Source organism: Heptranchias perlo, chromosome 3, assembly GCF_035084215.1.
Source record: "Heptranchias perlo isolate sHepPer1 chromosome 3, sHepPer1.hap1, whole genome shotgun sequence".
NCBI lineage: Eukaryota > Metazoa > Chordata > Chondrichthyes > Hexanchiformes > Hexanchidae > Heptranchias > Heptranchias perlo.
In genome coordinates, this window is record NC_090327.1 from 93,663,341 (window position 1) to 93,686,655 (window position 23,315).

General features: G+C 40.3%; 1 protein-coding gene across 3 annotated transcripts in view; it reads left to right on the forward strand.

The window, feature by feature from the left end:
• bend5 (BEN domain containing 5) overlaps window positions 1-22,605 on the forward strand; it is a 52,552-nt gene extending 29,947 nt beyond the window's left edge. For all 3 annotated transcript variants that reach the window (XM_067980806.1, XM_067980796.1, XM_067980807.1), the window contains 3 exons: window positions 7,681-7,973; window positions 8,068-8,278; window positions 12,790-22,605. In XM_067980806.1, coding sequence (XP_067836907.1) covers window positions 7,681-7,973; window positions 8,068-8,278; window positions 12,790-13,040 — 755 coding nt within the window. In that variant the 3' untranslated portion in view covers window positions 13,041-22,605. The remainder of the gene's footprint in view (window positions 1-7,680; window positions 7,974-8,067; window positions 8,279-12,789) is intronic.
• Window positions 22,606-23,315: the final 710 nt, after the last annotated feature.

The following is a 23,315-nucleotide window of genomic DNA, read 5'->3' on the forward strand; positions in this document are numbered from 1 at the left end:
AAAAAAGGAAAGAAAAACTACTTACCAGTCACCAGCCAATCGCTTACCTGTTGGCTGTGACTTCATGCCTCCAGCAGCTGCAGTAGCTCGATCCTCCTCCTAAACAATCAGCTACTCACCAATCAGCTCCTTCCCTTCTGCTGACGTCACTTTGGGTTTTTTTTCTCTCTTCCTAACCCTCGCCCTCGGCCGCTCCTCTGCTCCGCCGCCTCAGCTGATCCTGTGCTCCTGACTCCCGCCTTTTTATGGGTCGCTCCTCTGCTCCGCCGCCTCAGCGGTTATGGCACTTCGAGTGCATATCCAACTACTTTTTAAATGGGATGAGGGTTTCTGCCTCTAACACCCTTTTCAGGTAGTGAGTTCCAGACCCCTACCACCCTCTGGGTGAAAACATTTTTCCTCAGCTCCCCTCTAATCCTTCTACCAATTACTTTAAATCTATGCCCCCTGGTTATTGACCTTTCTGCTAAGGGAAGTAGGTCCTTCCTGTCCACTCTATCTAGGCCCCTCATAATTTTATACATCTCAATTAAATCACCCCTCAGCCTCTTCTGTTCCAAAGAAAACAACCCCAGCCTATCCAATCTTTCCTCATAGTTAAAATCTCCAGTCCTGGCAACATCCTTGTAAATCTCCTCTGTACCCTATCTAGTGCAATCACATCTTTCCTGTAACGTGACCAGAACTGTACACAGTACTCAAGCTGTGACCTAACTAGTGTTTTATACAGTTCTAGCATAACCTCCTTACTCTTATATTCTATGCCTCGGCTAATAAAGGAAAGTATCCCGTATGCCTTCCTAGCCACCTTTATCTACCTGTCCTGCTACCTTCAGGGATCTGTGGACATGTGTGCCAAGGTCCCTCTGTTCCTCTACACCTCTCAGTATCCTCCCATTTATTGTATATTCCCTTGCCTTGTTTGCCCTCCCCAAATGCATTACCTCACACTTCTCCGATTGAATTCCATTTGCCACTTTTCTGCCCACCTGACCAGTCCACTGCTATCTTCCTGCAATCTACAGCTTTCCTCCTCACTATCAACCACATGGCCAATTTTTGTATCATCTGCAAACTTCTTAATCATGCCCTCTACATTTAAGTCTTAAATCATTAATATATACTACAAAAGGTAAGGGACCTAATACTCAGCCCTGCGGAACCCCACTGGAAACAGCCTTCCATCACAAAGGCACCCGTTGATCATTACCCTTTGCTTCCTGCCACTGAGCCAATTTTGGATCCAATTTGCCATTTTCCCTTGGATCCCTTGGGCTTTTAGTTTTTTGACCAGTCTGCCATGTGGGATCTTGTCAAAAGCCTTGCTAAAATCTATATACACTACATCAAACACACTACCCTCATCGACCCTCCTTGTTACCTCCTCAAAAAATTCAATCAAGTTAGTCAGTCACAACCTTCCCTTAACAAATCCATGTTGACTGTTCTTGATTAATTCGTGCCTTTCTAAATGACGGTTTATGCTGTCCCTCGGAATTGATTCCAATAATTTGCCCACCACTGAGGTTAGACTGACCGGCCTGTAATTACTTGGTCTATCCTTTTCTTCCTTTTTAAACAAGCAGTCCTCCAATCCTCCGGCACCGCGCCTGTATCCAGCGAGGATTGGAAAATGATGGCCAGAGCCTCCTCTATTTCCTCCCGTGCTTCTTTTAACAGCCTGGGATATATTTCATCCAGGCCTAGCGATTTATCCACTTTCAAAGATGCTAAACTCCTTAATGCTTCCTCTCACACTATGCTTATCCCATCCAATATTTCACACTCCTCCTCCTTAACTACAATCTTTGCGTCGTTCCCCTCCTTTGTGAAGACAGATACAAAGTATTCATTAAGAACCATACCCACATCTTCCTCCACACATAGGTTACCTTTTTGGTCTCTAATAGGCCTTACTCTTTCATGAGTTATCCATTTGCTGTTTATGTATTTATAAAACATTTTTGGGTTTTCCTCAGTTTTACTTGCCAGTATTTTTTCATGCCTTCTCTTTACTTTCCTAAAGTGTATCAGTATTAGGAATGGTAAACTTCTACTAAATGGATGTTAGTGTTGAATTGTCTCACTTTCCTCATCATTTTGTTTACTACTCCAATCCCTTGTAATAACCTAGAAGCAGGCTTATTAAAATTTATTATCTATCTCAATGGTTTAAATTTGGCTGTTTAATTGTCTGAATTTTTTTTAACACAACAGGCTACTCTGCTGCCAATTTAAGCACTGGTACAAAAGAAGTACTCTCCAAGTATTGCGTTTTTCAAATTTAAGCCTGGTAAATTCTATATTAGCTCACACGTGAGGTGCTTAATAGTTTAACAGTTTGTAGTCCATCAATCAATTCCTTTTTCATCAGGGGCTTTGAACTAGTATGGATATAGGAGTGCTCTCTGCACAAAGTATACCATCCCTCTTTTTAAATTAACAACACTTTTGACTTCTAACCTTCCAGTCTCCTCCCAAGCTGCTCTGGCAGTATAGTTTATAGGGATAGTGTACCAGTATCCTGGCGTGGCTGCATTGCTTTTAATGGGATCTAGTGCTTCAGCCATTTCAAACCGATGAAGTCAATTGAGGTATTTAAAATAATGAAGGAAATAGACAGGGTAAATGGGGCCAATTTTCCCTCTAATAGGACAGTCTAGCACAAGGGGAATAATATTAGAGTTTAAGCCAAGCCAGTTAAAAGCGAATCTGTGAAGTTTCTCCTGCTCACTGTTTTAAATCTCTAGCATTTATTATTATATCTAATTGCACTCGTTCTAGATCCCTCAATCTGTTTCTATCTACTCTGTCCCGTCCCTTCATAATTTGAAACACCTTGATCAAATTAACCCCTAATCTCCTCTTCTAATGAAAACTGGCTCAATTTTTCAAGTCTGTCTTCATATTTATATTTCCTCATACCAGATAGCGTTGTAGTGAATCCGCCTTATATCCTCTACATAGCTTCAACATCCTTTCTATAGTGTGGAGCTTAAAACTGCACACAGTACTCCAGCTGTAGTCTTACTAAGCTTTTATTTAAATTCACCATTACATCTTGGCTTTTGAATTACATGCCTCTTGCCATAAACCCAATAGTCCATTAGCTTGTTTTTTAATGGCTGTATCCACTTGAGATGCTGTTTTTAATGTTTTGTGAACCTGACCCCAACCCCCACCCCCAAATCTTTCTGCTCTTCCACATCACATAGCTTTCCTCATTTAAGGTATAATTATTACTTTTATGTTTCACCTCACGTTTACTGACATTAAATTCCATCTGCCACTTTTTTGCCCATTTCACCAACTTATCGATATGGAGAAAAGGCTGGGATTTGGAATTGAAACGAGAGTTGCCATGGCTAATCAAGCTCTGAACTGAATGGCCTGTTCTTGATCTTATGCTCCTAGATAGGGGCCGTGCAATTCAAATGGGACTCATATTGGGGAAAGTTACTGCTGGCTCAGCATTGGTGCAGTAACATTCTGTGCCACTCTACAGAATTATTTTAGTATAGGTTTGACTGGCTCAGACCGTTTGCCAAGCCAATGATGCAGTAATAGGCCATTTCCAGCTATTGAACTGGTGGCGATAGACTACTCTTTGTCATATAGCTAAGTGTGTTTTGGCTGTTACAAGATGAATAGGGTACAACTGTAAAGAGGAAAACCTTTTTGAGGATGTTTATCTTTCAATTTATTTCTCTCCCTGTGTTACTACTTTCAGCCTACAGAACATGGAACCTGCACCTAGACCTTTCCCACACTATGCCAGCTGCCAGGAGACGTACAAGCAGCCTAAGAGAGACCTTCCTCTAATTATTCCCTTCTGTTAGAAACTCCTTGGCCTACAATTGGCACCTTTGCTTCGTGCTTTGGTTGAGACTGCAATGAAGTAGAGTGGGGAAACGCAAACCTGTGTTCCATCATTACATTAGAGCACCACCCTGCTGGCCATAAATGAGAATTTACATGTTTATTGTGACAAACTGTGGAATCTGAAATTGAACGTCCAGTTAATTTTATTAATCTACAAAACTCTGATTCTTCTAGGTCAAAGGGGGGAAAGGTTTCTGCAGCTTTTGGCAGATAATATTGCTGTCACATTTTCTATGTATGAAAGTTACATTCAGTCACTAGAGCTTGCAATCATATATTCAGGATTTGATGCCAACTATGGTTTGTAAAGAGTCTTGCAACTGCTGCTGTAGCGCCACACCTTCAGTTGGTAGAATCACCATTTGAAGGTGTCAGGTGTGTGAGCTTCCTATGACCAGGAGAATGATGGTAGTGCACTTACAGATTGTTACAGTGAGTTGTAATGTTCTCTGTATGGCCCGTGAGGAGTTTCTGGTACCTACTGGACACCTAGCTAGTACTCAAACTCACGTGTTGGTTATTAAATGATGTACTGGTGATTATCCTCCAAGGAGGAAGATATGCAGAGTATCTTTGGGTTGAGGTGGCTCCAAGTTGACATGCCTGGCAATGGGAGCTTGGAGCCCATCAATCTTTGATAGCAGACTTGCTAACCTGATATGAGTCTGCAGTTCTCTAGGACACTGTTAATGTTTAACCTGCCAACCTGACTCATTAACAAGACCTGGAGCAGCAGAGCTGGTAATGTACTTGGAGGCTGGGATTCTTCTGCTTAGCCACTGTCCTAACGGCTAAGATATTTTCTGGACAAACAGTACTGCATTGTTGTAACCAGTTTTAGCTGGTTAAATACCATGAGTATTTCTGCACATAATGAGGATTCCCCAAGTCCTGGCTCTTGCTAATTTGTGTCTTAAGCTTTCTGGACTTGAGTAAGTGGGATATGTCCCTACCAGTAACTGGAGAGAGTGTACACTCCATATGTATTAAAGTTCTCTGGATTCAGGAACTGTCCCTCTAGATTGGAAAATTGCACATGTCACTCTGCTTTTTAAGAAAGGAGAGAGAGGGAAACCAGGGAATTATAGACCAGTTAGCCTAACATCTGTTGTGGGGAAATTGCTGGAGTCTATAATTAAGGATAGGGTGTCTTAACACCTCGAGAATTTTCAGTTAATCAGGGAGAGCCAGCATGGAATTGTGAAAGGTAGGTCGTGCCTGACAAACCTGATCGAATTTTTTGAAGAGGTGACTAAAGTAGTGGACAGGGCAATGTCAATGGATGTTATTTATGTGGACTTCCAGAAGGCATTTGATAAGGTCCCACATAAGAGACTGTTATCTAAGATAGAAGCCCATGGAATCGAGGGAAAAGTACGGACTTGGTTAGGAAATTGGCTGAGCGAAAGGCGACAGAGAGCAGGGATAATGGGTAAGTATTCACATTGGCAGGATGTGACTAGTGGAGTCCCGCAGGGATCTGTCTTGGGGCCTCAATTATTCACAATATTTATTAACTACTTAGATGAAGGCATAGAAAGTCTCCTATCTAAGTTTGCCGATGATACAAAGATTGGTGGCATTGTAAGCAGTGTAGATGGAAACATAAAATTACAAAGGGATATTGATAGATTAGGTGAATGGGCAAAACTGTGGCAGATGGAATTCAATGTAGACAAATGTGAGGTCATCCACTTTGGATCAAAAAAGGATAGAACAGGGTACTTTCTAAATGGTAAAAAGTTAAAAACTGTGGATGTCCAAAGGGACTTGGGGGTTCAGGTACATAGATCATTGAAGTGTCATGAACAGGTGCAGAAAATAATCAAGGCGGCTAATGGAACGCTGGCCTTTATATCTAGAGGACTAGAGTACAAGGGGGCAGAAGTTATGCTGCAGCTATACAAAACCCTGGTTAGACCGCACCTGGAGTACTGTGAGCAGTTCTGGGCACCGCACCTTCGGAAGGACATATTGGCCTTGGAGAGAGTGCAGCGTAGGTTTACTAGAATGATACCTGGACTTCAAGGGGTAAGTTACGAGGAGAGATTACACAAATTGGGGTTGTATTCTCTGGAATTTCGAAGGTTAAGGGGTGATCTGATCGAAGTTTATAAGATATTAAGGGGAACGGATAGGGTGGATAGAGAGAAACTATTTCCGCTGGTTGGGGATTCTAGGAGTAGGGGGCACAGTCTAAAAATTAGAGCCAGACCTTTCAGGAGCGAGATTAGAAAACATTTCTACACACAAAGGGTGGTAGAAGTTTGGAACTCTCTTCCGCAAACGGCAATTGATACTAGCTCAATTGCTAAATTTAAATCTGAGATAGATAGCTTTTTGGCAACCAAAGGTATTAAGGGATATGGGCCAAAGGCAGGTATATGGAGTTAGATCACAGATCAGCCATGATCTTATCAAATGGCGGAGCAGGCACGAGGGGCTGAATGGTCTACTCCTGTCCCTATGTTCCTATATCGGGCAAACAAACCTTGTGTGGATTTCTTGGTAACTTGAAGACTCTTGAACATTGTAATGAGTTGCCACTCATGTTAGACCTCAGAGGAAGGGTGAAGTGGTTGGCCTTCCAGGGACATCCTTGTGCAAAGACTTAATGGCCACAGCATTCCTTTGCTTTGGTACATATTTCCTTTGAGTACAATATTCAGTTACCTTCCAGTGAGGAATACCCATGCATGCATACACACACACATTGTTGTGTCAGTAAAAATCGTATGGAGTAGTAGATTTATCCACAGACCAGGATTTTTGCTTTTCACCTGCCTCTACCAATGAGTGCAGCCATGGAAATGTTCAGGAGAACCTGTGCCAACTCACCATGGTTGCTTCAAGATCAAATGGTCATGATGGGGTTTCTTCAGCAACAAAGGAGACCTTGTTTAACCAGTTACTAGTTGATTCACCGATGTTGGTCCAGATGCAAAATAAAATATGGAAAATAGCTCACACAAGTTGGGGCCTTGTTCCTTCAGAGAAGGAATCCAAGCAGCTGGATGCAAGGGGAAAGAGGCTGTACTCAAAAGATATTCTTGGGTGATGATGCATGTTATTAAGCATTTATACTTAAGCAAGCTACCCAGATTGATTTTTCCCACCACAAATGCTACTATAGTTAGGAATCCCTTTGGTAAACAGACAGCTAATCTGCTGTAGCATTCAGTTGTAGTTGTACTGACAGCATAAGGAATTGCCTTGTGCAAGTATGCCTGGCTGAGGATACCTGGTTTTCTTACAGAACTTAAGAAAAGGCTGATATTTTCTTTTCTGGGAAGGGCCTGTTTAGTGACTAAATAGAAACCATTCCGGACAGTGGCTTCCAGTTGTACAGATTTTAAAAGTATTAGCCGGGCTTATGTTCCAAACTGCTTATGCCCTTAAGAATCTTAAGGTCATTTGGTCTTTTCTTATTCCTTGCTTTATGTTTTTTCTCCTCCCATTTAATTTGTATTGGTACTCATCACCTCGTCAGTTTTCAGATTTTTCTTTTTTTGCTCTCGCTATAGGTTGTTACTCTGTTGTCTCCTGCTTTTCCATCTCCAGGCCTTACTGAAATGTTTAATGTTGTAACCAAAGTTAGGGGACTGCTTGCTATTTTTATGGATCTGGTAGCTAATAACGATAGCATGACATAAATATAAATGAAGCTCAATAGTTAGCATACAATGGGTAATTCACAGAATTTTAAAAATCATTTTGGAATCTGCATGAAGAACATTAGTTCTTGAATTAGCTTTTGATTAACCACTCAAATTGCTTTCAATATTTTCACATTTTCAGTACCAGAACAATACCATGGTTCGAACCCTGAAGAAGAGCTGATTGACAACACACCAGCCCATCAACTAATTTCCAGTACTCCAGTAACTTCCATTCTGCAAGACCATTTGAACATGCAACAAAGAGTATATCCCTGCAAGAAAAGTCCACATGCTCTTCTTCCAACTCCAAGTACCTCTGATCATCTGGAGAGTCAGATCGAAAATGGGAACAACATGGTACCATGTCCATGGGCTTCAACCCAAGCCGTTGCTATGGCTCAGCCTAACGTTTACTCTGTTCAGGATGGAAAGGTAATGTTAGGTTTATGTATTAGAAATACTTTCCATATTTTGTATATACCAGCTGAATTTATTAAGTAAGGATTCTGATACCATTTGTTAATAGGTTCACATTGGAGCTAATATATGGATTGATGAGGACAAGTGGGAAACTGTGAAACGTCAGCCAAGTGATTCAAGATTTACAAAGTGCTTGGCTGTGGCTGTCTGGGGTGTCGATACCCTGAAGGATAGAAGTGTCACTGGAATTGCATGCAACTCAACAAAGTCATCGCCTAAACCTCCTCTTTCCCCATACAAAGTACAGATTATTAAAGGTAAGCTTAACAACAACTTTCCACAGCACAGAGTCTTTTGTCTTTTCCTTAAGTTTGATTTTTCTCCTTGGAATTTTCTCCCCCTCCCACCCTTTCACCGACCAAGGAAGGTTCTAACTTTTTACAGACACTGAGTTTTGCATTCATGGGTGACAGTTTCAGAATTCTGAAACTATGAACAAGCTAATTGTCGCCATTTTGTATTCATTTTACAGTTTATTTTTCTTCACTTTGAAAGTATAGCATTTTTTAACCAAATAAATTCACTAAAATTTTTTAGTAAACAAAGCAGCATTCGTGGGGAGTGGACATCATCTGGTGACAAATGTCACTTGCAGAGTAATCACTGATGCAAATCTGAGCAGCAGCTTTTTTTAACTATCACTAACTAATAACCATCTAATGGAGTACTTATGATCATTGAAAATTAATATTTTTCAATTTGGTCAGTTTACTTCAATATAATACCAAATAGAAACTGTGTGTATCCACGTCCCTGCCATTCCTATTTTATTTATTATACAGTTCTTCTGCAGAATCAAAGCTTCTGGTTCCTTCCAGGCTGCCATGAGGAATATCAGCAACACCATCAATCTGCAGTCTATGCTTGTATTAAATGGGTGACTGATGATTTGTTTGCTATAACAAATACATTCATCACTTTCTCAGCAGTTTCTGTGCTGGTGCTTGGCAGAGTAAGAGGTGCATTGTCATCAGGATTTTCATTGTCAGTCTGTCTGACTAGTGATTGAATCTTCTGATTGAAAATAGAGAAAGGGAAAAAGTAGTTGCGAGAGCAAGCAATAGCAGATCAGTGGCAGTGCAACACAACACCAAGTTGTCATGTTCAGGAGTTTAGTGAGCGTTAGGCTGAAAGAGTTGAGTACAAAGAGAAGAGGAAAGGAAGATGCCAACAAACCCTGGTGCGATAGGCTTCCAACGTCACCATCTCTAATGCTGACTGCCACGTCATTGGTGTCCTCTTCCATAGGGGTGAGTGTTTGCAGTGCGGTAAACCTCCTGCGCTGGTTGTCTCCATCTGTGTTCGCCTCTATCATCCCCGTAGTTGAAGATTGATGTTTTCTTTCATGACACTTTTTTAATATAAAAGAGCAGTTTAAACCAAAATGCCCACCTACTCAAATAAGACCTGCCATATAAATTCAACAGAAATCTAAGAACAACTCGTGAAAAAACAATAACACACCCTTAAACACCCAACTATCCCACTTGAGCTATAAGACCAGTTTACAAAAAAAGAAACTCTATACCATGTTCTCATAAATAGTCTGGCAGCTAGCAATCATTAGGAAGAGATAAACATCTTAACTCAGAGATTCTATGTTAACTCAGCTTGACCTTCCTTGAAGGAGCATGTTTCACCTCCTATTTCTTGTTAGAGCCTCCCTTGTGCAGGGATCTGGGATGGCTCAGTACAGTCATGGTGTGTGCTGCAGATGACACATCTTCTGGACAGAGATCCTAGGAGCAGATGTAGCACAAGGTGAGAAGGAAGACGGTCTTTCTCATCTGAGAAATGTCTCATGAAGTCTGGTTATCAGAATTGTGATGCTGCATCCAATATTCTGTAATCAATACAGAACTTTGTAGGACAAAGATTTGAATAGTATAGGCACTTCTCACAAATATCTTTTGGTGTCAAAATGCTGCTGACAGTAGCTCAGGGGGAAAAAATCTGCAATTAGCTTGCAAGGAAAGCTGTAGTTTTGAAGTAGCTTTTGTTATAATCTCTTGTTTAGTAGCAGACAAGTCTTGGTATGATTATCCAAGGATAGTTTAGTTCCACAGCATGTGGTCAGAAGGTTTTGCCCTCTCAAATCAAACAAGTCATCACAGTATCCACAGAATTATGAAATAATGCACGGCAATATGAGAAGCCCTGTAATCCATTGTGTATTTTAGTAGTGAGCATTTGTCCTTTTGTAGCAGTTAGGATTTTCTGCAAAGGCATCTGAGCATATGTTGTCATCCAGGGTTTGGGTAGTTTCTTGCCTATATTATTTCGGTTTCTCCACCCTCCTGCTCTGGATTCAGATCTGATTTATGCATGTTTAAGATGGAGTTTAGGTCAATCAGAAAAATGAACAGTAGTTTGAAATAGTCAAGTCATTGGAGCAACCAAGTTCAACTATAACAAAACAAACTAGCAAAGACAGGGTAGGTGGTGGAACATACCAAGAAAACCTTTTAGCTGCCCAGATAAGTCAAAAACAGTGGACTGCCACTCATCCAAAGACTCCTGAACCAGTACCAAGTTTTTAATGTACATTTTAGCATTGGGAACAGTATTTAGCTGCAAATAGTATGCCAACTCTGACTCTGCAATAGCAGCCAGCAAGACATACTACAAATATGATCCAAATAAGTCTTTTCGTTGGAAGATCCAATATGGCAGGTCTCAATTAGGTGCTTTCAGAACTGTAACTATGTGTGTATGTAATTTGAGAATTGTATTTTGTCAGTATATTTGGATTTTCAAAAGGTATTCGATAAGGTGCCACACAAGAGGTTGTTACTCAAGATTAGGGCACATGGGATTGAGGGTAATATATTAGCATGGATTGAAGATTGTTTTCTGTCCGTTAACCAGAGAGTAGGGATAAATGGGTCATTTTCGGGTTAGCAGGTTGTAACTAGTGGAGTGCCGCAAGGATCAGTGCTTGGGCCTCAGCTGTTTACAATCTATGTCAATGACTTGGATAAGGGGGCCGAGTGTAATGTATTCAAGTTTGCTGATGATACAAAGCTAGATGGGAAAGTAAGCTGTGAGGAGGACACAGAGTCTGTAAAGGGATATAGACAGGTTAAGTGAGTGGCCAAGAAGGTGGCAGATGGAGTATAATGTGGGGAAATGTGAAATTATTCACTTTGGTAAGAAGAATAGAAAAGCAGAATATTTTTAAAAGGTGAGAGACTAAGAAAGGTCAGAGGGATTTGGGTGTCCTTGTACACGAATTACAGAAAGTTAACATGCAAGTACAGCAAGCAATTAGGAAGCCAAATTATTGCAAGGGTGTTGGAGTATAAGAGTAAGGAGGTAGTGCTGCAATTATACAGGGCTCTGGTGAGACCACACCTGGAGTACCATGTACAGTTTTGATCTCCTTACCTAAGGAAGGATATACTTTCTTCGAGGTGGTGCAACAGAGGTTTACTAGATTGATTCCTGGGATGAGAGGGTTGTCCTATGAGGAGAGAGTGAGTAAAATGGGCCTATATTCTCGAGTTTAAAAGAATGAGAGGTGATCTCATTGAAACATATTAAGATTCTGAGAGGGCTTGACAGGATAGATGCTGAGAGGCTGTTTCACCTGACTGGAGAGCCTAGATCTAGGGGTCATAGTCTCAAGATAAGGGGTTGGCCATTTAGGACCGAGATGAGGAAATATTTTTTCACTCAGGGTTGTGAATCTTTGGAATTCTCTACCCCAGAGGGCTGTGGATGCTCAGTCGTTGAGTCTATTCAAGATTGAGATCGACAGATTTTTGGACACTAAGGGAATCAAGGGATATGGGGATCGGGCGGGAAAGTGGAGTTGAGGTTGAAGATCAGTCACTATCTTATTGAATGGCGGAGCAGGCTCGAGGACCCGTATGGCCTACTCCTCCTATTTCTTATGTTCTCGTGTCATCTGTTCCAGCAGTTTAGATCTGTTGGGTTCAAATTCTCAGAAGCCACACTGAAACTGTATAATCTTTGGATAGTCCACTTAGAGCAACATGTATATTTCTGGTCATTGCAAAGGAAACCATCCATGCACTGGAGGCAGTGCAGGGAGACTCGTCTCAGTTTCTCAGTTTTACAGAGATTAACTATGAGGAGCAACTTGATAAACTAGCACTATTCAGACTCAAAAAAGAGATGTCTGAGGGTTTCATATTGAGGTATATAAAATACTTACCAGGACAGAGAAAGTAAATCTGGAACAATACATATAGATGCACTAAGCAACAGGAGAAAAGGGGACAGGTTCAAGATTGTGAGGGGAAAAGTTAGGACAGATGGCAGGAAGTGTTTCTTTACACAAGAGTGAGCAACAGCTGAAGCATGCTGCCAAGAATGATGATTGAGGCCGGAACATTGGAATAATTTAAGTAACGGCTAGATGCTGTATTGGGAAGGTTGATGGTGTTGGTTGACAGATAAATGTTGGCCAGCACACTGGGAGAATTCCCCTGCTCCTCAAATAGAGGCATGGGGTCTTTTAAATCCACTGAACAAGCAGCTGGGGCCTTAATTTAACAATGCAGTACTCCTTCAGAACTGCATTGAACTGTCAGCCTAGATATGTGCCCAAGTCCTGGAGTAGGCCTTAAACTCACGACCTTTTGAGTCAGAGACAAGAGTGCTATTACTGAGCCAAGCTGATGAAGTATATTTCAGTTTTTAAGAGCAAAACAATTTCTACAGTTTACAGTTCTAGGTTAATATTTTAGATTGTCCTATTATTTTATTAGTGAAATTAAATAAAATTCTGTTTCCTCTACAGAACAGTTGCTGAACAGGATAAGACAAGATGCCAAAGATGACAATGAGATCCACAAGCGACTAAATAAAGTCAATCGATACATTGGGGAAAAAATAATGGACATTAATAAGCAGTGGCGAAAAGCCAAAGCAGAAATATCAAAATTTAGGAACTGTGAGTGTGAGATAGGATTAAAATGTGACACTCATGTGCATTGTGAGAGATCTGAAATACCTATCAAGGAAGAGATTGAAACCTTTATCTATGAATAATCTAGTGAGAACTAATATGTCTTGCATGATCAGAAAGTTCTGTACATGGAAATTCTGGTTATTAATAGTGTACAACTGTTATTTGATTACAGTGAAATCTGCTTGTACTCTTCATATCATTTATTTACCATAGAATGGCACTACAGAAAATTATTTCTTATTCATTTCTGTAAAATTGTCCAGTTTTATATCACATAATGTTAAATCGGTGGAAATGTACAGATAATCCAGCAAATTGTTAAAGAATCGTAGAATTCTACAGAAGGAAGCCATTTGGCCCATTGCGCCTGTGCCGCCTCTAAGAGCTATCTACTTATTTCCCATTCCTCACCTTACCCCCCTATCATTTTTTTTAAAAAATCAAATATTTGTCCACTTCCCTGTTTAAAAGCAGAATCTATAATAGCTTTTATCACTGTTTCCATGTCCTAACAGCCCACCGAATTTTTTTTAAAAATAATTCTCCTAGCGTTTCCCTTTGTTGTTTTGGTAATGATCTTAAATTTATGCCCTCTAGTTACCGAGTCATCAATCCATGAATGTAGTGTTTCCCTTCTTACCTTATCAAAACCCTTTATAATTTTGAATAGTGTATCAGATTGCCTCGACTTTGACTGTGGTCTTATGAAAGACTTCAAATATCTGTGAACGAAAGCTTCTCGTCTCTGGCCTTAGAGGGAGTGCAACGAAGGTTCACTAGATTGATTCCTGGGATGTGAGGGTTGTCCTATGAGGAGAGATTGAGTAGAATGGGCCTATATTCTCTGGCGTTTAGAAGAATGAGAGGTGATCTCATCGAAACGTAGAAAATTCTTAGAGGGCTTAACAGAGCAGATGCTGAGAAGTTGTTTCTCCTGGATGGACAGTCTAGAACTAGGGGTCATAGGCTCAGGATAAGGGGTCGGCCATTTAGGACTAAGATGAGGAAAAATTTTTTCGCTGAGGGTCGTGATTCTTTGGCACTCTCTACCTCCAGAGGGCTGTGGATGCTCGGTTGTTGAGTATATTCAAAACTGAGATCGACAGATTTTGGATAGATTAAGGGAATCAAGGGATATGGGGATAGGGTGGGACAGTGGAGTTGAGGTAAATGATCAGCCATGGTCTTATTGAATGGCGGAGCAGGCTTGAGGGGCTGTATGGCCTACTCCTCCTATTTCTTATGTTCTTATGATCTTGGTGAATCTCTTCTGTGCTCTGGCTATGGCCTTGATGTCCTTCCCAAAGTAAGTCAAACAAACCTGGATATAAAATTCAAACTGTGGCCTAACCAGTGCTGTGTATAGATTTAGCATTACCTCTTTGCTTTTGTATTCATTGTCCCAATATATAAAACATAGGATTTTGCATACTTTTTACAGCTTTATCAACTATTCATTCTCGGGATGTGGGCGTCAATGGCAGGGCCGGCATTTATTGCCCATCCCTAGTTGCCCTTGAGCAAGTGATGCTGGGCCGCCTTGTACCGCTGCAACTCATATGGTGAAGGTGCTCCCACAATGCTGTTAGGTAGGGAGTTCCAGGATTTTGACCCGGTGACAGTAAAGGAACGGTGATATATTTCCAAGTCAGGATGCTGTGTGACTTGGAGGGGAAAGTGCAGGTGATGGTGTTCCCATGCACCTGCTGCCCTCCCCTTTCTGGGTAGTGGAGGTCATGGGATTGGGAGGTGCTGCTGAAGAAGCCTTGGCAAGTTGCTGCAGTGTATTTTCTAGATAGTACATAGGGGATGCTGATCAAGCGAACTGCTTTATCCTGGATAGTGTCAAGCTTCATGAGTGTTGTTGGAGTTGCATCCATCCAGGCAAGTTGAGAGTATTCCATCACACTCCTGACTTATGCCTCATTGGTGGTAGAAAGGCTTGGCGAGTTAAGAGGTGAGCCACTTGCTACAGAATACCCAGCCTCTGACGTGCTCCAGCAGTCTGTGACTTGGCCAGTTCAGTTTTTCTCAATGGTGACCCCCAGGATGTTGATGGTGGGGGATTTGGTGATGATAATGCCATTGATTGTTAATGGGAGATGGTTATGCTCTCACTTGTTAGAGATGGTCATTGACTGGCACTTAAGTGGCAAGTAACATTCATACCACACTCAGCCCAAGTCTGGATGTTGTCCAGGTCTTGTTGCATGTGGGCATGGACTGCTTTATGATCTGAGGAATTGCAAATGGACTGAACACTGTACTATCAGCGAACAGCCCCACTTCTAACCTTATAATGGAGGGAAGGTCATTGATGAATTAGCTGAAGATAGTTGGGCCTAGGATGCTATCCTGAGGAATTCCTGCAAGGAATGTCCTGGGGCTGAGGTGATTGGCCTCAAACAACCACAACTATTTGGTTGTACAACTCCTTTGTACTAAGTATGACTCCAGCCACTGGAGAGATTCTCCCCACCCCCGATCCGCATTGACTTCATTTTACTAGGGTTCCTTGGTGCCACACTCGGTCAAATGCTGCCTTAATGTCAAAGGCTGCCACTCGCCTCACAGAAGTGAACTTGTCCTCTTACTTTTAAGGTTTTATTTATTGGAATCTGTTAGTCTGTCTGCTTCTCTACTTTTTTTAAAATATTATCATTTATTGTATATTTCCCATCCTTAATCTTCCTCCCAAAATGTTTAGCCGTACATTTCTCCTTACTAAGTTTTAGCTGTCATCATTCCATTGGAATTAACTGAGTAGTTAGCACTAAAAATATTTCAAATAGTGTATTGCCATGTACATACGAATTAAGAGCAGGAGTAGGTCATTCGGCCCCGTGAGCCTGCTCTTCCATTTGATAAGATCATGGCTGATCTGATTGTGACCTCAACCCTACTTTCCCGACTATGTACTATAACTTTTGACTCCCTTGTTAATCAGGAATCTATTTAACTCAGCCTTAAAAATATTCAATGATCCTGCCTCCACCACTCTCTGGGGAAGGGAGTTCCACAGACTCACGACCCTCTGAGAGAAAAAATTTCTCCTCATCTCAGTCTTAAATGGGAGACCCCTTATTTTTAAACTGTGGTCCCTAGTTCTAGTCTCTCCCACAAGGGGAAACATCCTCTCAGCATCTGCCCCCTCTAGTTCCATCAGGATCTTATATGTTTCAATAAGATCACCTCTCATTCTTCTAAACTCCAGTGTATACAGGCCCAACTTATCCAACCTTTCCTCATAAGATAACCCCCCCCATCCCAGGAATCAGTCGAGTGAACCTCCTCTGAACCGCCTCCAAAGTAATTATGTCCTTTCTTAAATAAGGAGACCAAAACTGCACACAGAATTCTAGATGTGGTCTCACCAATGCCCTGTACAACTGTAGCAAAACATCTCTACTTTTATATTCCATTCCCCTTGCAATAAATGACAACATTCCATTTGCCTTCCTAATCGCTTGCTGTACCTGCATACTAACATTTTGTGATTCGTGTACCAGGATACCCAGATCCCTCTGTACCTCAGAGTACTGCAATCTCTCTCTCTTTAAATAATATACTACTTTTCTATTCCTCCTGCCAAAGTGGACAAGTTCACATTTTCCCACATTATACTCCATCTGCCAAATGTTTGCTCACTCACTTAATCTATCTATATCCCTTTGCAGACTCCTTATGTTCTCTTCACAACTTACTTTCCTACCTGTCTTTGTGTCATCAGCAAATTTAGCAATCATACATTCGGTCCCTTCATGCAACTAATTGGTAGTACAACTCCTTTGTACTAAGTATGACTCCAATCACTGGAGAGGTTCTCCCCACTCCAATCTATACTATAAGGGCCATTGTGCATGCACAACTTTCAAATTCCCCTCTGCTGCTCTCTTCATAAAAGGGACAATATCATGCCTTCCAGTCCTTCAGCTGCTATAGATGTTTTTAAAAGATCAGCAATAATTATTCTGGAAGCTGTGGAAGGTTGAGTCCGTCAAGAAAAATATTAATCTTTCCCTTCATTAGTGTCCATTCATATATAAAGCCTCCTAAAATACTCTTGGTGTCTTAGCATTGCACAGTTATGCTTTTTTAACCATCATTCCTACATTTCACCTTCCTACTTGAACTGGGTTGGCTTGTGTTACGTCAACAAATGCCGCATTCACTGCTGTTACATGCACCATGTTCTCTTGTTACAGTGGTTATGTATTGACGGTAACTGCCACAAATTTAAGCTGTTAGTACTGAGCACAGTTTTGTTGCTTTCTCCACATTCGCTAATCATGGATTCACATTTTGAGATTAGTCAAATCCACTTCTCTACATTTAAATAGACCCTTGATAGAAACACCACAGATAGCAGGCATATTGAATATACAAAAAAAAATCTGACCATTGAAGGGCAATTTGTAGGATTGTTGAAGTGCCATACTCACATAACAGCTCCTATGGAGAACAACTTAAAAAAAAAAATGTCTAATGTTTGGTGTTTAGTGAATAATAGACACCCCTAGATGGATACTATTTAGTTGAGGGGTTTGAATATATAGTAAACTCCCAAGAGTAAACTAATAGTGCTTTCTAAATCTTGACATTAGATTTACTATTTTTAATTCAATTGGGACAATAGTTATAGGCTAAATGAACCCACAGAACTGCCACTTTTTTAAACAGTGAATTCAGGATAATTCACTAGCTTCTATTTTATAATAGTAATACAAAGTGTGGAAAATTGGAATGCAGTTCTTCATTTGTCATCGGCCTATTGACCGGGAAAAATCTTGGCTATGCTTGTCCCTTTAAGAAACATTTTTAGATAGAACTGCATAATCAACATTCCTAACCAAGAGAAGGAATTCTAATAATGACAAGGAAATATCAATAACGTGAACGTAAAAGAGGTATTTTGTGCAAAACTACATCACGAGAATGAAAAGACCCGACTATAAATTAATTTTAAAAAGCCACAAGCTAAACTAAAGTTAAGGAATAAATTCATGATCAGAGTCATTGACTTGTAGGATAGACTACAATCTAGGAAATGCATGCTCGTCCAGCTAAAGCATTCAGAAAGAAATCAATTTCTGATTCAGCAAAATGTTAGAAGAATAGCTGTTAGGGGCAGATTTTTTTAAAATTATGAGCTGGGTTCCTGACTAACGGAACCTTTTATTGTTCCTACATTTTTTTCTTCCCTTCCAAATCCCATTTAAAAATCAACAAATGGCAGCAATCTTCAATTATTTCCTCCTTTGTCATCACACCTGGATTGTAGCTGCTCCATATTATGAGAATCTTAAAATCCAATAGAATTACTTTTTTGGCTTGAACATTTCAATGTAAAACTTAGTTTATTAATTTCTCTCTTCCCCTCTGCCCCCTGTCAGTTTAAGCAGGTTATCAAGTTCAGCCTCAATTGCAATTAATTCAGAAAGTAAGCTTTACTCTGCATCTAACAGAACTATACAGGATCTGGGTGTGCTTTATGCTCACACCGTGTCCTAGGTGGAATATGTTCTATTCACCAGCACTAATGATGAGCACAATCTGCATTACTGACTGTCACATGCAGTGTTACTGCTTCCATTGGTCATAAACTTGTCAGGCATTGGGTGGTACACTGGATTACAAACTTACCTTTTACCTCTGGGACCTCAGTCCTCCAGCCAGAACTACTGGGATTAAACTACTGGTTTAACTATCAGTTTCCTCAGTATGGTGACTGTAAGATCCTACGTGGAATGATAAAGGTAGTTACAGTTCAGTTTCTAGTGACCCACGATGAAAACTGTCCCCAATTTGGCACTAATTGTTAATCTTAATCAGAAAGAATTAGAGTTTGGCTGGTATGGGAAACAGGGAAAAATGTCATTAGTGCATTCATGGGTGCACTTCACAGATTGCAGCTGAGGCAGAATAAAGTAAGCTTTACTCTGCATCTAACAGAACTATACAGGATCTGGGTGTGCTTTATGCTCACACCGTGCCCTAGGTGGAATATGTTCTATTCGCCAGCACTAATGATGTGCACAAAATTCACAAAAAAGCCTTAAGTAAGATCTTCTCGAGAACTCTAAAGAGGGTAAATGTAAAGACTCCAACAGTTATTCTATTCATTATTGTAAAGTTGAGATTTTAAGTCATTAAAATAATCTGGTGGTCTACTGGTACTCAAAATATGGGCATTGGCAGGGCACATTCCTCTTCCCTTGTAAGCCTTTGGAGAAATGCTGCTCCATGTATCTCCAGGTCTTCATTCACAACCATCCAGCACAGAGACCGATAACAGTGGTTCTCAGCAAAAAGTTAGGTTGTAAACCAGCCATTCCCTTGCTTGTGAAAATGAAGCAAATTCTGAAGACACAGCTTCTTTGGGTGCTATTTGTGAATCTGCCTCTTAGGCAACAGACAGAGTTCAAATAAAGCAGATTGTTAAAGTATCACATGGACCCCTTCCCCATTTAAAAAAAATAAATAATTTTATGTGCTGGAACAAGATCAGATCTGAATGCTGTAGAGTATCCCTCCATTTATAGTTCTGATGCACCAGTGTTCTAGTACTTGAGCCTTGATTTAATGCTCTTCATTCAGCCAAGGAGTATCTCAGCTGAATCAGGCTGTGTAACATAGATTCTCACCAGGTGTATTCTACATTTTGGAAATACCTTTAAAGGGGAAAGTTGGACAAAAATTAATCCTTATGCTCTGTGATCTTTTCAAGGATTTTCTTCAAGTGGCAAACAGCTATTAATAAAAGTAACCTACATTCAGGATAGTTACATTATGCTTGTTCATGTAACATGTAAAAGTCCTTCATCCAAAGGACTCGTTCCAGTACTTAGTCCAGTTTCAGACTTTCAAACCGTCAGACCAGGCAACAAAATTACATGGAGGCCATATCGCAGCAATTGAAGGCAGTGGATCTTTGGTATCCAAATACCAAGTTATTCATATAATCTTTACAATAAAACCTACTGGCACAATAGTATGAAAAGTACAACGGCAAATGCAAACAAAATCAATGAGCACAGTGGGACAAGAAGGTGCCCAATTACAACCTCTGACCATCACAACTGTTACATCCCTGCCAGTTTGGGATGCTTGATGAACTAACTGATGGGGATCAAGGCACTTAGGCCAAAGTGTTAGTTAAGGTGGCTATCACTGGGTTGGATTTGTGAGCAGTCTAACAGGCATTAGAATTTTGCTGGCCTCAGATCAATGATAAGTCTTCATTTGGACAGACACCACCATTATGGTTACCAACCAAGTACATGAACAAACCAAGAGATAAAAGTTCCTTCTAATCTCATGCCAAAACCCCCATTAGATGAAAATTGATGCTTACCGTGTAGGAAAGGGAAGATCACACAGTTCTAACAACTCTCTTGAAGGACCCTTGAGTTTGAAAGAATTCTTTGTTTTTGTTTTATCTAATAGGATTTCTATTGTATGTGGAGTGCACCTTCCTTGAAGGATGTTGATTACACATTTTATTCTGCTTGCATAATGTGTATCCCCTGGTAGAACCCATTTAATGTGCTTTCCCCACTTTTTTCTCCTTCCTTCCCAAGAGCAGTCCTTGGGCACAGTTCTATGTACCTCGGCAGCCATTAAGTACCTTGCCTAAGTAGACATTCATCATGTGTTGGCCTTGACCAGACAGTGTGTTAGTGGAGCTGGACAGTGGAGCATCTCACAACTGAGGTCGAGCCTCTCATCATTGTATGTGCACTTTCCAGCAGGGGCCACTGTTTACAGATCAGGAAGAAAATAGTGTTTTTTTGTTGTTGTCTACTGCTCCTAACTCAGATGCTGAGACCAATTGTAATGCCCCACCACCACCTGGCTAAGATTAGCTATCTCCATAAAGACCAAGAACTAAACTTGTGGGGGTAGAATTTCTGTAGGATCCCCAATCTGCCATTGTAACTTCAGGGGAGATCTTAAAGACAGTGGAAACAGCCATTTACAGCATTTTTACGGAGTTTCCACCGAAGTTTAGGTGTGAGATTGGGCAAATTCCCATGGAAATTACTGGTGGCGATCTTTCTCAATTTATGACTCAATGCCACATTACATGGTGCATATTTTACTGAATTTATCCTATCGATTTCCTTCATGCTTTTAAAACAGTTAAGTAATAACTCCCCTGATGGCATATTGGATGGTATAATTCAGAGTCGTACAAGCCAGGAAAGTCTATGTTCAACCCCTAGTCTCTGCAGAGTTAACTGAGTAGATGGGGGTTCTGCAAGTGAAAAAAGGCAAATTGGAGTTTCCATTCCTGATTACTGCACAGTAATCTTTGCTAGAAAGTGCAAACATGTGGATGTTGAGTGACAATGTAATTGGGTATGACTGATGCCCCCACAGTTGATTAGCGTGCTGACAGTCACTGCCTAGATTCAGGCATGAATTGCATCAGCTACAGTAGGGCTATTGAAACCATCAGCACTTTTCTTCTTTCTGCACTTCCCGTCCCCCCTTCATTTTTACAAGAAATGTCTTTTTTTACTGCTGGTATCCTCCCTTCCTCCCCAGAAATCATGGACTCCTTTTTTGCAGGACTTTAATTTTATGGGCCCAAGACATTTTCCAATACCTCATCAGTATCCATATGTGAGCCTTAACGGTGAGTGTCAGCAGATTATTTGATCATAGCCAAACTGATCCTGTCCTCATCTGTCATCCATAGCCATACAGCAGGGATCATTGGATAACAATCAGAGGGTGGAACTCCTGGCCAATTTTCCCCTTGCTAACCAATGGGTGCTGAAGCCAATTGTGGAATTGCTGCTGAAATCAGCAACTCAATCCAGGCCAAGGCTTGAATCTGGGAACTTCCTGTTATGTATGACCAAGCTACTTGTTGGCTAAAATTGTGTAACAGTCTACAAAGCTTAATATTGTAGAACTGAGATTTTTATTGCCCACTCAAATGCTTTCCACTGTCTCGATACCTTTTTTGCAAGTATGATTACCAAAGCTGGACACTAATCATCATCTCAAAATATAAAATGGACTTGCACAGATATATACATTAACGTCTATTTGCCTTGGTAATTACTACCCAATAACAATGTCATGTTGAAGCAAATACACATTGTACCCCTACAGTACCTTTGTGCTAAATAACTGCCAAAAGTCTGCAGGAACTGCTTTGTAACAAGTAACTGAAGAATGGATTGTTGTTGCTTTGCTTCAGGGGCTTGGTGTCTTTCTGCTGTGATAAGTAATTATTTCATTTTTTTAAATATGTATTTTTGGAATAGTGATATACATATAGTATTTAAGTATTTTAGTAAATGTTTGCAATTTGAATTTAGCAGTAAATGAAAAGTCTTATATTAAGAATGGAAGTTGGATTTTTGTCATGAAATCATAAATTTGTTCATTTATGCAAGAATGAATGGTGGATGTAGGTAAACTCAAAACTCCACCTCTGATACTGAAAGTTTATTAAACAGTACTATGGTTCACTTTTTCTTTTTTTAAAAAATGTATTAAGTGGGATAGTCTGAAACTGCAGTCTTTATCAGATTACTGTACTTATCACACTTAGGATATGCAAATAATATGACAGATTTTCTTTTTACTGACATTGCTTTTATAAAATTAAAGACAGATCATTATGTACGGGAGTGATTTTGTTAGTTGATCATTTGAAAACTTGATTTAATATTTCATGCTTATTTTACCACATTTCTACAACACTCCAGTACTTCAATTTGCTTCTTGTTTTCCTTATTCTCTTAATTTTTTAATCAATTTTTGGTTTTGCTATACTACATACTACACTTAAAAACCATTGTCCACTTACTATTTTGTCCAGTTAGGTATGATCATTAGAAGGTCATACAGCATGCAGCATGTCTTTTAAATGAAGGTGAAGAGCCACGGCTGAAAACTGAAAGCGAACACAAGGTAAATCAGGAAATAGTAATTAGGTGATGCCACACTTGAGTTTAAAAAATTTGCAGATTTTAGGATGAAGGCAGTACTGAAAGAGATATGGTGTTGCACAGATTTCAGATGTTGGGAAAGCATGAATTAAGAGCAGGGATTAATATAATGAGTCTTGATTTCAACACAGTGATGATTAAAGGACAAGGGAGAGCATGTAGGATGGCATATTTGGAGCTTAGTAGGAATGAAAAGGGAAAGTTTAGAGGAGTGTTGGAAGTGTAAGCTGTAAATTCTGAATGAGATGCAATTATGATAAAGGAAAAATTAATTCACAATCTCAGTATATATTAGTTATAGGCTATAAACCCGTGCTTATCAGTTTTCTGACGATCAACTATCAACTGTCCTTCTTGAGGGAAGTAAACCGGATCCTTGGGGTC